This window comes from Phyllosticta citribraziliensis, assembly GCF_038025025.1.
Source record: "Phyllosticta citribraziliensis strain CPC 17464 chromosome Unknown J3D65scaffold_1, whole genome shotgun sequence".
Classification (NCBI taxonomy): domain Eukaryota; kingdom Fungi; phylum Ascomycota; class Dothideomycetes; order Botryosphaeriales; family Phyllostictaceae; genus Phyllosticta; species Phyllosticta citribraziliensis.
Genome location: NW_027117338.1, coordinates 1910809 through 1926168, shown reverse-complemented (window position 1 = coordinate 1926168; position 15360 = coordinate 1910809). Strand labels below are relative to the sequence as shown.

At 55.8% G+C, this 15360-nt stretch overlaps 7 protein-coding genes across 7 annotated transcripts; 4 read left to right on the top strand and 3 right to left on the bottom strand.

Moving 5' to 3' along the window:
* Positions 1 to 224: 224 nt before the first annotated feature.
* Positions 225 to 632, top strand: J3D65DRAFT_663918 (cytochrome c oxidase assembly protein COX16-domain-containing protein; the record flags this gene model as incomplete). The annotated part of the gene is made up of 2 exons (XM_066802705.1): positions 225 to 491; positions 552 to 632. The coding sequence occupies 2 exons, from the start codon at positions 225 to 227 to the stop codon at positions 630 to 632; spliced, it is 348 nt and encodes a 115-aa protein (XP_066659917.1).
* A 6-nt stretch (positions 633 to 638) lies between these two features.
* J3D65DRAFT_610399 (cytidine and deoxycytidylate deaminase zinc-binding domain-containing protein) lies at positions 639 to 1682 on the bottom strand. Its single transcript, XM_066798801.1, has 3 exons — positions 1077 to 1682; positions 924 to 1021; positions 639 to 866 (listed from the first exon to the last, which is right to left on the bottom strand). The coding sequence occupies exons 1-3, from the start codon at positions 1451 to 1453 to the stop codon at positions 778 to 780; spliced, it is 564 nt and encodes a 187-aa protein (XP_066659916.1). The 5' UTR covers positions 1454 to 1682; the 3' UTR covers positions 639 to 777.
* A 302-nt stretch (positions 1683 to 1984) lies between these two features.
* On the top strand, positions 1985 to 2931 carry J3D65DRAFT_31863 (uncharacterized protein). The gene has a single exon (XM_066795324.1). The coding sequence runs from the start codon at positions 2071 to 2073 to the stop codon at positions 2845 to 2847; it is 777 nt and encodes a 258-aa protein (XP_066659915.1). The 5' UTR covers positions 1985 to 2070; the 3' UTR covers positions 2848 to 2931.
* A 1874-nt stretch (positions 2932 to 4805) lies between these two features.
* On the bottom strand, positions 4806 to 5968 carry J3D65DRAFT_649203 (uncharacterized protein; the record flags this gene model as incomplete). Its single annotated transcript, XM_066802415.1, has 2 exons — positions 4934 to 5968; positions 4806 to 4894 (listed from the first exon to the last, which is right to left on the bottom strand). Exons 1-2 carry the CDS (start codon positions 5919 to 5921, stop codon positions 4806 to 4808), a joined length of 1077 nt encoding a protein of 358 aa, XP_066659914.1. The 5' UTR covers positions 5922 to 5968.
* Positions 5969 to 6072: 104 nt separating this feature from the next.
* Positions 6073 to 7758, top strand: J3D65DRAFT_610391 (homoserine dehydrogenase-like protein). Its single transcript, XM_066798800.1, has 3 exons — positions 6073 to 6265; positions 6359 to 7268; positions 7323 to 7758. Exons 1-3 carry the CDS (start codon positions 6229 to 6231, stop codon positions 7495 to 7497), a joined length of 1122 nt encoding a protein of 373 aa, XP_066659913.1. The 5' UTR covers positions 6073 to 6228; the 3' UTR covers positions 7498 to 7758.
* Positions 7526 to 9019, bottom strand: J3D65DRAFT_610389 (Longin-like domain-containing protein). Its single transcript, XM_066798799.1, has 5 exons — positions 8788 to 9019; positions 8647 to 8729; positions 8508 to 8590; positions 8084 to 8454; positions 7526 to 8012 (listed from the first exon to the last, which is right to left on the bottom strand). Exons 1-5 carry the CDS (start codon positions 8806 to 8808, stop codon positions 7977 to 7979), a joined length of 594 nt encoding a protein of 197 aa, XP_066659912.1. The 5' UTR covers positions 8809 to 9019; the 3' UTR covers positions 7526 to 7976.
* A 1-nt stretch (position 9020) lies between these two features.
* Positions 9021 to 15356, top strand: J3D65DRAFT_610387 (Sec63 Brl domain-containing protein). The gene has a single exon (XM_066798798.1). It carries the CDS (start codon positions 9128 to 9130, stop codon positions 15086 to 15088), a length of 5961 nt encoding a protein of 1986 aa, XP_066659911.1. The 5' UTR covers positions 9021 to 9127; the 3' UTR covers positions 15089 to 15356.
* Positions 15357 to 15360: the final 4 nt, after the last annotated feature.

Below are 15360 nucleotides of genomic sequence, written 5' to 3'. Positions count from 1 at the left end.
ATAAGATAAAGCACCCGACCTCTACCAAACCGGAACCGTCAAGGCGGCGTGGGCGCCAAGCCGCTGGCGGAACCTGGGCGAGATCTCCATTGCAGCGCTCATCAAGTCCTTGGACCCCAACCCTACCTTGGCCCACTCACGCCACGTCCGCCGCGCATCCAAAAGGCTAGGAATCTCGCGGCCCCGGGAGTCACTCCACTTTGCAACATCAACAAATCCTCACCATGGGTGTCTTCCAGACCAAAAAGTTCCGTGGATCTGCGGGCGAAAATGTCTTCGCGGCAAAGTACCGCGTTTTGATGCAGAAGCACCCGTTTCTGCTCTTCGGCCTCCCGTTTCTTGCTACAATGGTTGCCGGCAGTTTCTTCCTCACACCCGCGACGGCCCTACGTTATGAGAGACACGACCGAAAAGTGCGAACAATGAGCAAGGAGGAAGAACTTGGACTCGGACAAGAGAGGAGGAGGGTGGACATGAAGGAAGAGTACTACGTTAGTTTTGCTCTCAAACTGCTGGCAGAGAATGCGTGAATGCTGATAGACGGTTCGCAGAGGTTGGCTGCCAAAGACCTGGACAACTGGGAGCAGAAGCGCGTCAAGCGACTTCCTGGCGAACACGACGGAATTCTTTGAAAGGCATACAATTGTTGAAGCTTTATTTGGTACAGATGCTACGGAGTAAGGGCTAGGGCCACTGGGGTATATTCTATTTCAACAGGCGTTTGACTTGGGGAGCCAATGAGAGAGGACGTTTGGGTATCTATGTCGCGAATCGAACTCAATCGCTGGGCTTCTCTTTGGTCTTGGGATCCAGCGGCAGGATTTCAGTCTTCAAGACCCTGGTTCCCTTGTGCTTGGGCTCTGGGGCTGGGGTGGGTCAGCACCAGCAGCATTGGGCAAGCGAGCAAGAAGGGAGCGTCATACCCTTTGTGTTTTGCTGGACGTAGAACTTGCGCAGCAGCATGATGGCCTCTTCGCGAAAGATGCCGCCGTAGACGGGATAGGGCTTGTCCACGCTTGGACTGCAGGGCGGTCAGCGGGACACGTGGTAAAGCAAGGGAGGACGGGAAGACATGCTGGTCGTGGATATGGAGGACGCCTCCGGTGCCGCCAAACCTATCGTTCCAGCAGCCAAAGTAGACGGCGCGAATGTTGAACTGCCTCAGGGCCGAGGCGCACATGACGCACGGCTCAACGGTGACATAGAGATCGGTCTGGCGCAAGACGGACGGAGGGTAGCGGGCCAGGATCTGAGAGATTGCGACAAATTCCGCGTGTCGCGTGCCGTTTAGGGAACGGTTTGTGTCGTTCATTCCGCGGCCGATGATGTTGCCGTCATGCACGAAGACGCAGCCGACGGGCGTTTCGTCGGTGGCCAGGGCGAGCTCGGCCATGCGCAGCGCCTCGCGCATGAAGCGCTGGTGGTGGTCGTCTTGGAGAATTGCAGCCGACATGGGAACAGAAAGGTTAGGTGGTGGATTGAGGTGGACACGGCCCCTGGACCTGACCTGACTTGACTGGCTTGGGCTGGCTGGGTTCGGGTTAGGATGGACTGGGAGAGTGAAGAAGCAGAGATGCGAGAGAAAAATGGGAACGGGGGACTGCTTTCCACTTGCTTCAGTTGCCAGTGGTTCCCAGCGGCGCGCCTTCCGCGAGGCCAGCGTCCCCGGTCGCGGTCGTGGGTGGTGAGTGCCGCAAGCCGTCGTGGTGGAAATCTTCGCTCACCTCATGTCCGCTGCGCTGCGCTGCGCTGCGCTGCAGTGCCGTGGCCCATCATTTCCTTCGACCATTGGCATTGCGCCTGCTGCGGCCGGGCTGGGGTTGCGCACCAACGGCTACTGCACGCTCCTCCTCTCGTCCTCCTCCGACCAATCCATCTTCTTGTTCGTCGGTCGCGTCTGCAGCAGCCTAACTCTCCGCTGCTCCCCCCTTCTCGACCACATACTGGCTTCCCCTGTCGGCGTCGGCACCCCCCCCCCCCCCCCCCCGCTGCCGTCCACCTCTGTACCACCCTCTGCCTGCTTCGCCAGCCCCCCACAACCGCACCCTTGGACCCGACGTGTTGCACGCCATGTCGCCCGTTCCCGCCAATTCAAAACCAGCCGCCTTCGCCCCCCTCGACATCAAGCCTATCCGTTTCTCCCTGACCGAAGGCACCGACATACCTGAGCCTCAAGAATCGCCGCCCTCGACTCCAGCTCGTCCTCCTACTCCCGGCGGCGGCCCGCTATCTTCCCATCCCACCTCTCCCCAGGACAGCCCCGAAGATCCCATGGGAAACGCCAGTCCCAAGATCCAAAAGGACGACGTCAACGGGGCCAATGGTGATTTGCGCGGTCGCAACGTCAGCGTAGCCACCGCCAATACCAACACCTCCAAGCACGATTCCCCCAACGACAAAAACATGCTTAGTCCCACCGTGAGCAAAACGGAGAGCTCGGCCGGCAAAAGAGCTTCCTCTGTCCGCCGTTTCCTTGGCTTCCGCAGCGCTTCCTCCGCCGACTCCCTTCGCAGCAACCAGCCTCCCAACCGTCCCGAGAGCCCCAGCGGCTCTTTTGCTCCTTCTGCGCGCCCCAGTGTCCGAGAGAGGAGAAAGAGCGCCAGTTGGTTCGGCAAACGCGCGAGCACCATGTTTGGCATTGGCAGTCTTCCCGAAGGCTATCTCCCCAACGGCGACTCGGACAACAATCCATCCACCACCACCACCACCACCACCAAGGGGCAACCCCCCGTGCCGCCCCAGAAGAAAGGTCCGCCACCGCCAACGTTGCCGGAATTGCACAAATTAGGTTCTGGTCTGGACGGAGGCGCGTTCGACGGCGACGACATGTTCAAGAACATCAAATAGGTGCTGAGCACAAATACTATGGACGCGAGGTTCTAGAGCAGAAGCATCGCTGGAATGGACCTCCATCACGTCTGATCAGCGGGCGTCCTATAACACCACCAAGGCATCGCAGCCAACTTCGTCGGGTCGAATCAATTGTACCGAGGGACCGGAAGCGACTTCCTCCACCTTACCACATCATTTCCTTAAATTCTTTTTGGCTTTCATTGTTTTTTGGATTCATTATACCCTCGGAGCAATTCGCAGTGTTGAAAGGTTCAGAATGACTAGCGTGTGCGCTCCTGGCTTTGCCCCAGGGAACTGCGTACAGTGTTCCTACCATCTCTCCAGCCGAATACCCTAAGGTCTCACCTCTTTTTTTTCTGTCGGCAAACTTGGCAACCTCAGTCTCCATCCATTTCCCTTGTCATACAAACAAAGCACGTACTGGAAGAGCAAGATGAGTCCAAAAAGCGGTCCAAGTGTCGCCTGAGCTTGCGGCCTTTCATATAGTCCAGGTCACATACAATCTCCTCAATTCCAAGGCGTAGGGTTTGTGTCTTTTATTCATTTCGTCTTCCATCTTTTAAGCTTCGGGGTCCAGGAACTCATGCGCGCTGCTGGATGTGGTGTGACCGTGTCTGCGCAGACAGCGACGACACGGCATCATCGAGACCGCAGCACGACAGTTTTCAGGCTGGCCCTATAGTTGTAGGTACCAACGACCGCCGTGTACACTAAAATTGACATTTCAGAGTTTCAAATCTTGTTTCCATGCGGTCACTCCCCGTCGGCTACTACCGCGAAGGTACCTAGCTAGAGCTTGCCGCTTTTTCACATCATCATAAACTCTCAGCGCAGCGCGCAGTGAAGGCAAAGAGAACCTGCTTGATATCCTATCCTCACCTCTGTCGCAGGGCCGACTTTCCAAGCAATTGAGCAAACCCCCTTCCCTCCCCATCTTGCTTGCTCGCTTGGCTGCTCTCCTCTCCACTGTTTCACCTTTCACGACCATCAACGTACCTGGTCCCTGTCCAGTCTACTCACCAATCAGAACACGTGCACTGACCCTGGTAAACCAGCTTCTCCCGGCTAGCAAAGCAATCGTCGACCTGTCCGGCCCATGCCGCTCGGGTCTAGCCTGTCGACGCTCTTGTGCCAGTACCACCGTTCCTTGTACAGCATCGTCCTCTGCTGCAAGCACCGCCTGCAAACGTCATTTGTCGCCGGCGCCAGGCGGCTCTCTCTTTTCTGTTTCGGCGCAAACGCGCTGGGTGTCAACTGTGCCTATTCTTGTCGACTTGCACTGGGCTGGACCCTGGGCCTTTACTAGTGTAGGGTATTCAGGTTTCATGAATTGTCCATTGGGCTGTTTGTGGCCTCTGGCGTTTGGTTTTACGTGGTCATCTTTTATCGATTCTACGGATGTCCTTCTAGCAGGACATTTTTTTATAATTTTCGGCATTGCCAGCGCGGTAGACCATCCTTTCGCGAGAGCGGATGCTTCGCTTTTCATGTTGAGAAGACTCGAGTCAATGCTGCTGGCTGCTACTGCTTCTACCGTACCTACTCCCTGGTCGCGGCCTCTAATTTGGCCGAGGTGCGAGATTGGATCTCTTGGTCATCCTTGGTATCAAGTACGGCCGCTCGCTTGATTTTTTCCCTCCACGTTGCTCCTCCGCTGATTAATGCGGCGTGTCGAATATGATGAATCTAGCTTTTGAGAGCGCTTTGCATGCCCGGAAATGGTTCTGGCTGCGTACAGAGAGCTGGACCGTCGGTGTGGTGTCTCTGAACACCTCTGTGGATGTAGTGGCTTGCACTTCGAGGACGAGCCTCGACAGAGGCAATTCGAGCGAGCGAGGCTATTGCTGTTGCGGTATTGGTTGTGCGCAGATCGAATGCGGCAGTAATCCAATAGAATGCTCCGGCGTGGCAGACCTTTGTGTTTTTCCCTCCGCGGGATCAAGACGACTGCTTCACTTGTCTTCAAGTAATGCTCCGTCAGGCTGCTTCTTTCCAGCATATTCGTCCGGCACGGTCTCCCCCTTGGATTCTTCGCTCTTTGCTGCATCTTTTGTTGAATCTCCCTCCTCAGGCAAGCTACCCATCTCGTTCATCAATCCATCCAGGAAGCGATCCGCTGTTGCAGCCGTCCTCTTCTCTCTCAACACTTTCCTCCTCTCTTCGACCTGCCTCTTGCGCTCCTCCATCTTCTTCTCCCTCTCGATTCTCCTTCGCTCCGTCTCCCCCCGCTCCTTTTCAAGGGCCTCCATCTGCTTCTTCCTCTCCTCCTCGTCCTTGCTGAACTGGAAGAATGCAACCCCCTTTGTGCGAATCTCCTTGTCCGCGTCGAAATGCGCCTGCGGTGGCGGCGAAAACTCCCGTTGCGCCAGGCCCTCGTCGAGATTGAATGCCGCCGACTGAATCGTGTCGCCGTAGATGAGATTCGAGGGCATGGCCGGACGCGCCGCTTCGCCCTCCGGCTCCCGCGTTGCCTGCGTCTTCGAGCGCTCGGCGCGCGCAGCTGCCGCGCGCGTGCCCTTCCTCGTGCGCCCAAACTCGTCCTCGTATTCGACCTCCTCCTCGCCATCATCGTCGCCATCGTCGTCATCGCCAGACGAAGTATCATCCTCCCCGCCCTCGCCATCGCCCTCCGGATGCGCCTCGGCCCACTTGCGGTCAAAGTCTACGGCGAAGCGCTCGTCGTCGTCCTCAACGTCACCGCGCTTCATGGCAGCGTACAGACGCGCCTTCTCCTCCATTTTGCGCCTGCTGCGCCGCCATGTTGCTTCGTCGACGGCTTCGCTGTGGGTGCTGTGGCGCTGGGAAAAGGCGGGGTTCTCGTCGTTCGAGATATCGGCTAGCGCGCGCTTGCGACTGTTGCGATTGTGCTGGGTGAAGATGTCGTCGCGATCGCGTGGGCGCGGGCGCGGTTTCGCAGACGTGTCTTTGGAGCTTGCGTTGGAGGACGAGGATGCGATAAGGCTCGAGAGCTGTGACGCGAAGGCGAGGTTCGTCGAGGAGCTGAGTTCTTTGCCGGAGTTCTTCTTCGGGCGAGGTACTCCGTAGAGCGAGTTGTCCTTCGATGCCATGGTGGCAAGGAGGGTCGACGCGGGAGAGCAGAGGTTGTTTAGTGTTGTTGTTGATGGAAGTTCCCTTGGGCCGGCAAGACTTCCGACGCGGGACTGCGGGATCCCTGTCTGGCGGGGCCGAGAATAATTCAACACCGCCAGAGCTCGCTCAGTGTTATGACCCCACGTCAAGCAAAAACGCTCGCTCCACCTGACTGACGCAATTGGAGGGGTTGAGCTTCAAAATACCTTAACTCCCGTATTCTCCTGTCTCAAGCTTCACAGTCCAACTTCCACGAGACTTGTTTGCGCCATCAATTCATTCACAATGCCTGCCCCCCGCCAAATCTTCCTCGCTGTCATCGGTATAGTCATCCCATCTCCTAGACAAATCCTGTCCTCTGCTTGGCATTGAGTCACCCCGAGTTGTCCCTGACCTGACCGGCCCACGATACCAGGCACCGGTGGTGTTGGAAAGTGCTTCCTCAACCAGGTCCAAGAAATCGCCGGACGCCTCTCGCAAAATGCCCAAGCTCCCATCTACCTGTCCCTGATCCTGCTGGCCCGCAGCTCCAAGGTCCTCCGCCACGCCAACTATGCCCCCATCAAGCTCAGCAGCTGGGAATCTGACCTGAGCGCCTCGTCCGCGGGGCCGCTCTCGCCGTCCGAAATCGCCGACTACCTGGCCGCCGCCCCGAGCAAGGTAGTGCTCGTCGACAACACCTCCAACCAAGACGTGGCCGACGCGTACCCGCTGTTCCTCAAGAAGGGCATCAGCGTCGTGACGCCCAACAAGAAGGGTTTCAGCGGCAGCTACAGCCTGTGGCAGGCCATCTACGGCGCGGCGGCCAACGGCCACGGCGCCGGCGGCTACGTCTTCCACGAGTCGTCCGTCGGCGCGGGCCTCCCCGTCCTCAGCACGCTCAAGGAGCTCGTCGAGACGGGCGACGAGGTCCGCCGCATCGAGGGCGTCTTCTCCGGCACCATGTCCTTCCTCTTCAACAGCTTCCAGCCCGTCGCTGGCGGCGGCGGCAAGTTCAGCGCCGAGGTCAAGAAGGCAAAGGACCTGGGCTTCACCGAGCCCGACCCCCGCGACGACCTCAACGGCCTCGACGTTGCCCGCAAGCTGACCATCCTGGCCCGTCTGTCCGGTCTGCCCATCGAGAACCCCACCTCTTTCCCCGTCCAGAGCTTGATCCCCAAGGAGCTCGAGTCCGTGGCCACCGGCGACGAGTTCTTGGCCCGGTTGCCCGAGTTTGACGCTGACATGGACAAGATCAAGGCCGAGGCCGAGAAGGAGGGCAAGGTCGTGCGGTTCGTGGGTAGCATTGACGTGCCGTCCAAGCAGGTCAAGGTCGGCTTGGAGAAGTAAGTGTCTTGCTGCTGGAGGAATTAGAAGGATTTGCGCTAACCCTGACGCAGGTTTGACCACTCGCACCCCATTGCTGCTCTCAAGGGCAGCGACAACATCATCAACTTTTACACCAAACGCTACGGTGACAAGCCGCTCATCATCCAAGGCGCTGGCGCTGGTGGTGATGTTACCGCCATGGGTGTTTCTGGTGATTTGTTCAAGGTTCTTCGCCTTATTCACTAGGCTCTGAGCGCATAATACAACAAAAAGCAGCATTTCCTTAGCGAATTGAATGATTTCATGGGTTGTATTTCAGAGCCATTTGGATTGCCAATCTTGATTTGGAACGAATGGTGTGAACGAGCAGTGTCAGGCTCTGCCAAGTGAGTTGCGTCAGGCTTAGGACCAGAGCAACAGATATCTGGCTACAAGCCAAAGACTTTGATTCCGTTGAAAAGAAGTTCCCCGAGTGAGCAGTTTGCCCACAACCCTTTTTCATCTCCCGTATCCATTTTCCCCTTGTTGAGCATGCTCGTTCAACGCAATTTCATGGTCTGCCCTGCTGCAGACATTCGAGAACAGGTTCACTTTTCGTCTGGTTGCAAGTCCGATTGAAGTGTTCAAACTGGGTATGTGTTCTCGAAATATCATTAACAGTAATCGTGATGCCAATCAACCCAAACCGTATCCGTGCTCCTCGAAATGTGTGGCGGAGAAAGAGGTTACATGATGAGACAGCAAGAGTTTTGCTTCTTGGCCTGGGAGTCGAATCTCGTGTCAGCGAGGATCCACAGCAATCAAGACCGTCCAAAAGGGGTGATCCACCCACCTGAGTGTAGAACATTTTGCTCTGCGCGCTGAGACCGTCGCTCTTTGCTACCAGGTTGTCAATCTTCTCTCCACGCTCCAACACACTCTCGATAGTCTTGTGTAACACAATCTTCGTCTCATCCAGCTCCTTTTGAATCTTCATGATGCTGTCTGCCTGTTGCGGGTCTTGGTACTTGACGATGTACTCCTTGAGCTCCGGGAACGGACATTCGGCGTTGGACGCCGTGAAGACGTTGCGCGGGTATTTGTTGAGGAACTCGTCGACTATCTTGGAGAGGAGCTGGTGGGCGACAAGGACGGGGTATTCGTGGTCGGAGATGATGATGCCGCAGATGCCTTCGGTGCGGCCGTAGGCGTGGAAGGTGTATGCTAGAGCGCGGATCAGCGACCCGCTTCCTGACTGATGGACGTTCGTCTTTTACATTGCTCCTCGATGTCCTGGCGCTGGCCCGGCTTCGTTCTCTCGGCGACAGTCTTGCTGAACATGGTCATGAACTCGCCGACGCTGATAAGACGGTAAGCACATGTTCTAGCGGAGTTTTTTAACAAAGAGAGGCGTGCCTAGAGCGCGTGAAGCGCGAATAGGTGGAGAGCTCCCGTTCGGCGCATAGCTCGACAGCAGGCTGCTGCTCGTTCTTGAGGATCTGTTCGGGCGACGTCAGCGGGGGCTCGCCGGCCGGCTTCCTGAGGCGAGAGACGTACACCGATGTAGAGAATCTTCATGGCTGCAAGGAGGGGCTTCAGAGGCGATGTGTTGAAGAAGTGAGGAAAGGTTCCGGTGGCAGAGAAGTCGGGTATCAAGGGAGGAAGATGTGCAGCTCTGAAACGAGGGTGTATGAAGTGGGTTGTAGGTCCGCCGTTCGCTGCACCGATCAGGGCGCGAAGGCGGTCAAGGAGCGGAGGCGGCGGGGGATCGTCTCGGCGCGGATGACACACACGACCCAAGCCATGGTTCTTTCATCAACTTTTCTCTGTCAACATCTGCCGAGCATCCTTCTTTTCAAACCCCAGCGAACTGTTCTTCCGGTTCCCAATCACCAGCATGTCTCCCTCATTGGAAACTGCCGAGTCGCTGTGGCTCGCGCAGTTGGCTGAGATGCGCGCCGCCATAGCAGATCTCAATCTGCCTCAAAAGAATGGCGAAGTTCCAGAATATGGAGACGACTGGAACGTGGACGACGAAGATCTATCCGGGACTGCAAGCGGTGACGGTATTTGGGATCTCGTCAGCGACGAGGACGATTACAGTGGCGACGACGCTGCTGTCTACGACGATTTTCCCCTGGACCAGCCGCCAGAAGCCTTTCAGTATGGCCTGGAATGGCTCTTCGATCAATGCCATGGCGTTGCGCAAAGAGGCTCTGGCTTAGATGCTCAAGCTTTGCACGAGCAGATTGTGGCGATTCTATCTTCTGATAGCAATGATGAAGAACTGCAGATGATGCTTGCTGACATTGTGGGCTATGGAGAGCTGGACTTTGTTGCTGAATTGATAAGCCATCGGCAAGAAATCACCAAAGCTCTGAAGAGCGCCGACCAAGGTGGCGGAATCCGTCTTCAGACCAAGGCCGAGAGAGAGGAAGCTCTACAGCGTGCCGATCGCGAACACAAAACTGCCGCGCTTGCACCCAGTGTCAAACGAGGCGGTGATCAATATCCTCATGTCTACAAGGCTCACCAGGCTGGCAACACCTTGTCCGCCTTTGGTTCGAAATACGCCCTCCCACATGGCACCATCAGAGATGACAACAACCTGTTTGAAGAATTCTCCATACCCGCTGCGAAAGTCGGAACTCTTGGTGTGGGGCAGTCTCTCGTTGAAGTCAAGGATCTGGACGGGCTCTGCAAAAGGACCTTTAAAGGGTACAAGGCACTCAATCGCATGCAGAGTCTCGTTTACCCGGTGGCTTACAAGACGAGCGAGAACATGCTCATTTGCGCTCCCACCGGTGCCGGTAAGACAGATGCTGCAATGTTGACTATTCTCAACACTATTGCAAAGAACATCATTCCCAGCCCCTGGGAGGAGCCAGACTCCGATGAATTCGTCCTTCAGGCCGACGATTTCAAGATTGTGTATGTGGCACCGATGAAAGCTTTGGCCGCTGAAATTGTGGAAAAGCTTGGGAAGCGGTTAGCATGGCTCGGCGTTCAGGTTCGCGAGTTGACAGGTGACATGCACCTCACCAAGTCGGAGATCTTGCAAACACAAATCATTGTTACCACCCCTGAGAAGTGGGATGTGGTGACACGCAAGAGCACGGGAGACACCGAGTTGGTTCAAAAGGTCCGCCTTTTGATTATTGACGAAGTCCACATGCTACACGACGAGCGAGGTGCTGTCCTGGAATCCCTAGTCGCTCGTACACAACGCCAAGTCGAGAGCACACAGTCTCTCATCCGAATCGTTGGATTATCTGCCACTCTGCCAAACTACATCGACGTGGCCGATTTTCTCAAGGTCAACCGCATGGCTGGACTGTTTTACTTTGACGCCTCATTCCGACCTGTACCATTGGAGCAGCACTTTGTGGGTGTAAAAGGAAAGGCCGGTACGGTCAAGTCAAGAGAAAACTTGGACCAAGTTGCGTTCGAGAAGGTCAAAGAGATGCTGTCAAGGGGCCACCAAGTCATGGTATTCGTTCACTCGAGGAAGGACACGTTCAAGACCGCAAAGACTTTGTATGAGAAGGCCATGGAAGATGCCTCGACGGATTTGTTCGACCCAGCTGGCCATCCAAACTACGACCTGGCAGTTCGAGACATGAAGTCTTCCCGCGCCCGTGAACTGCGAGAGTTGCTCCCCAAAGGCTTGAGCACGCACCACGCGGGCATGCCTAGATCTGACAGGAACATGGTCGAACGCCTCTTCGCTGACGGAGTGGTCAAAGTGCTGTGTTGTACGGCTACTTTGGCATGGGGTGTCAACTTGCCCGCTGCCGCAGTCGTTATCAAGGGAACTCAACTATACAGTGCCCAGGAGGGTAAATTCGTCGATCTCGGCATCCTCGACGTCTTGCAGATTTTCGGTCGTGCTGGTCGTCCGCAATTCCAAGACACCGGAATAGGTTACATTTGCACAACTCACGACAAGCTCCAGCATTACCTCACTACCGTCACCCAGCAGCAACCCATCGAGTCCAACTTCTCGAAAAGGCTCGTAGACAATCTCAACGCCGAAGTTTCTCTTGGTACGGTCACTTCGGTGTCCGAGGCCGTCCAGTGGCTTGGATATTCTTATCTCTTTGTTCGCATGCAACGCAACCCGATCTCCTATGGGATAGAGTGGGCAGAAGCCCAGGACGACCCTCAGCTGGTTCTGCGCCGCAGAAAGCTCATCATAGACGCCGCAAGAGTGTTGCAGCAGAGCCAGATGATAATTTTCAACGAAACCACCGAGGAGCTCAAGGCCAAGGACGTTGGCCGCATCGCGAGTCAATACTACGTCCTTCAAACTAGTGTTGAAATCTTCAACACCATGATGCACCCTCACGCGTCGGAAGCCGATGTTCTCCGAATGATCAGCATGAGCGGGGAGTTCGATAACATCCAATTCCGCGATAGCGAAGAGAAAGAGCTCGTGCGCCTGAAGGAAAACGAAGACATTGTTCCGTGTGATATCCACGGAGGCATTGGCACCCCTCACTCAAAGACCAATGTGTTGCTTCAGGGCCACATATCAAGGGCTCGTCTTGACGACTTTACCCTTGTATCAGATACTGCCTATGTTGCGCAAAACGCGACTCGTATCTGTCGAGCACTTTTCATGATTGCATTGAACAGACGCTGGGGCCATTTGTGTCTGGTTTTGTTGACTCTGTGCAAGTCGATCGAAAAGCAGATCTGGCCTTTCCAGCACCCTTTCCACCAATTCGATTTGCCACAGCCAGTGCTCCGGAACCTAGATGAGAAACGGAGCGTGACGGCCATTGAATCAATGAGGGACATGGAGCCGACCGAAATCGGACAGCTGGTCCACAACAACAAAATGGGCGGTGTCATTTCCAAACTCCTCGACAATTTCCCAACAGTCTCGGTTGAGGCGGAAATCGCTCCTCTGAACCGCGATGTTTTGCGGATTCGTCTCTACATCAGCCCGGAATTCCGATGGAACGACCGCCACCATGGCAATTCTGAGCCCTTCTGGATCTGGGTAGAGAACTCTGAGACATCAGAAATCTATCATCACGAGTATTTCATCCTCTCCCGGAAGAAGCTCTACGATGACCACGAGCTCAACTTCACTATTCCCTTGTCGGATCCACTGCCTTCTCAGATCTACGTGAGGGCCGTGTCAGACCGCTGGCTTGGAGCCGAGACGGTCACGCCGGTCTCTTTCCAACACCTCATCAGACCAGACACGGAGAGTGTGTACACGGACTTGCTCAACCTCCAGCCACTGCCCATCACCGCTCTGAAGAATCCTTTGCTCGAGGAGATCTATGGCAAGCGGTTCCAGTTCTTCAACCCAATGCAGACGCAGCTCTTTCACTGCCTATACCACACTTCAGCCAACGTTCTGCTCGGCTCGCCCACCGGATCTGGCAAGACAGTGGCTTGTGAGTTGGCCATGTGGTGGGCTTTCCGCGAGAACCCTGGCTCCAAGATTGTCTACATCGCTCCCATGAAAGCCCTTGTGCGCGAACGAGTCCAGGACTGGGGAGCACGTCTGACTGGGCCAATGGGTCTCAAGCTGGTCGAGTTGACTGGTGACAACACGCCAGACACCAGATCCATCAGAGACGCTGACATCATCATCACGACTCCCGAAAAATGGGACGGTATCTCTCGTAGCTGGCAAACTCGTGACTATGTCCGGCAAGTCAGTCTCGTAATCATCGACGAAATTCACCTTCTCGGCGGTGACCGTGGCCCGATTCTGGAAATCATTGTCTCTCGTATGAACTACATTGCCTCGCAGAAGAAAGGGTCTGTCCGCCTGATGGGCATGTCCACCGCTTGTGCAAACGCTACGGACTTGGGCAACTGGCTTGGTGTCAAGCAGGGACTGTTCAACTTCCGCCACTCAGTTCGTCCAGTACCGTTGGAAATCTACATCGACGGATTCCCAGAGCAGCGCGGCTTCTGTCCCTTGATGCAAAGCATGAACCGGCCCACCTTTTTGGCAATCAAGGCTCATTCACCAGACCAACCAGTCATTGTGTTTGTTGCGTCGAGAAGACAGACAAGACTTACTGCAAGGGACCTCATCAATTACTGTGGCATGGAAGACAATCCTAGGCGGTTTGTGCACATGTCCGACGATGACTTGACCCTGAATTTGGACCGTGTCAAAGATGATGCTCTACGCGAAGCTTTGACGTTTGGCATAGGTCTTCATCATGCCGGTCTCGTCGAATCTGATCGTCAGCTCTCAGAAGAGCTGTTTGCGAACAACAAAATCCAGATCCTGGTTGCCACCAGCACTCTTGCTTGGGGTGTCAACTTGCCGGCCCATCTTGTCGTTGTCAAGGGTACGCAATACTTCGACGCCAAGATTGAAGCTTACAGAGACATGGATTTGACCGACGTGCTCCAAATGTTGGGTCGTGCCGGTCGTCCACAGTTCGACTCGACCGGTATTGCGCGCATCTTTACCCAAGACTCCAAGAAGGACTTTTACAAGCATTTCCTCCACACCGGATTCCCCGTTGAGTCGACCCTTCACAAAGTCCTGGACAACCACTTGGGTGCCGAAGTTTCTGCCGGAACCATAGCAACGAAGCAGGATGCCCTAGACTACCTGACGTGGACATTCTTCTTCCGCAGACTGCACAAGAACCCGTCCTACTACGGTCTAGAGATTTCGGCCGAGGAACACAACACGACTGCGGCACAACAATTGGCCAACGACTACATGATTGAGTTGGTCGACCAATCCCTTACAGAGTTGGCCGACTCTCAGTGTATCGCTGTCCATTCGAATGGCGATGTCGACTCCACACCTCTGGGCAAGATCATGTCCTACTACTACCTGTCTCATAAGACCATCAGGCACCTCGTCCGCCACGCTAAGCCGGATGCCACTTTCGAGGACGTCCTGTCCTGGATGTCTTCGGCAAGCGAGTATGACGAGCTGCCAGTCCGCCACAACGAGGACCTCATCAACGTCGAGCTCTCCTCTGCTCTACCACTCAAGGCCGAAAACTTTGGCCTGCCCATGTGGGATCCGCACGTCAAAGCGTTCCTCTTGCTTCAAGCGCACTTTTCGCGCCTCGACCTTCCTATCAGCGACTACGTCGGTGATCAGACCAGCGTCCTTGACCAGGCAATCCGTATCATCCAGGCAAGCATCGACGTGCTGGCCGAGCTTGGCTACGAGAGCAGTGCGCGGATGATGATGACGCTGCTGCAATGCGTCAAGAGTGCACGCTGGCCCACCGACGGGCCGCTTTCCATCCTCCCCGGCGTGGAGCCCGAAGTGGAGCAGAAGCGCCTCAAGGACGCCAACGCAGCGCCCAAGTCGCTCGTCGAGGCCGTCACGGCGCCTCGCCCCACCCTCGAGAAGGCAGCGAGGAAGCTGGGCATCCCCAATCCGAACGTTGGTCGCTTCATGAAGCCGCTCGGCTCGCTGCCAGACTTGAAGGTCACGGCTCCCCAGGTGAATGCGTTGGGCATAACGCTCCACGTTGCGCGCGCCAATCCGGCGCCGAACCGCGAGTACCGCATGTACGCGCCGCGCTTCCCCAAGCCGCAGACCGAAGGCTTCTTCGTCATTGTGTCGATGCCCGGGACGGACGAGGTGGTGGCCCTGAAGCGCGTTAGCTGGCCTGCCACCAACGCCAACGGGTCTAGAAGGGGCGGCGGTGCTGGTGGTGCAAGGCCGAACACCAACGTCAAGATCAAGCTGCCGGAGAGCGATGTTGAGAGGAAGGTGAATGTTCGCGTAGTGAGCGATGGCTACATCGGCATGGAGTGGAGGGTTGAGGGCGTCGAGGTACCGCCTGTGCCAAAGGTCGTCGAAGACGACAGTAAGAAGAAGGCGAGTGCGGAGGATGCGTAAGACAGAGAGTTGATTTGATTAGGGTGCAGACGAGGAATCCCCAATCACCTGGATGCTTGCATCAAGCCCCTGTATTGAAAACATAGGCAGAAAATACGAGACCATCGAAACGGTGGAGTTCAGGAATCCCGATTTCCAAGCTTTACTGGAAGCGTGACAGACACGAGGACACACTTAGGGGCGATTTGAGCAGGTAATTCATTGCTACAAGCGCAACTGTAACAACGGGGGTATAGATATATCCAGTCCAAATCACAACCTCACGCCGCTCC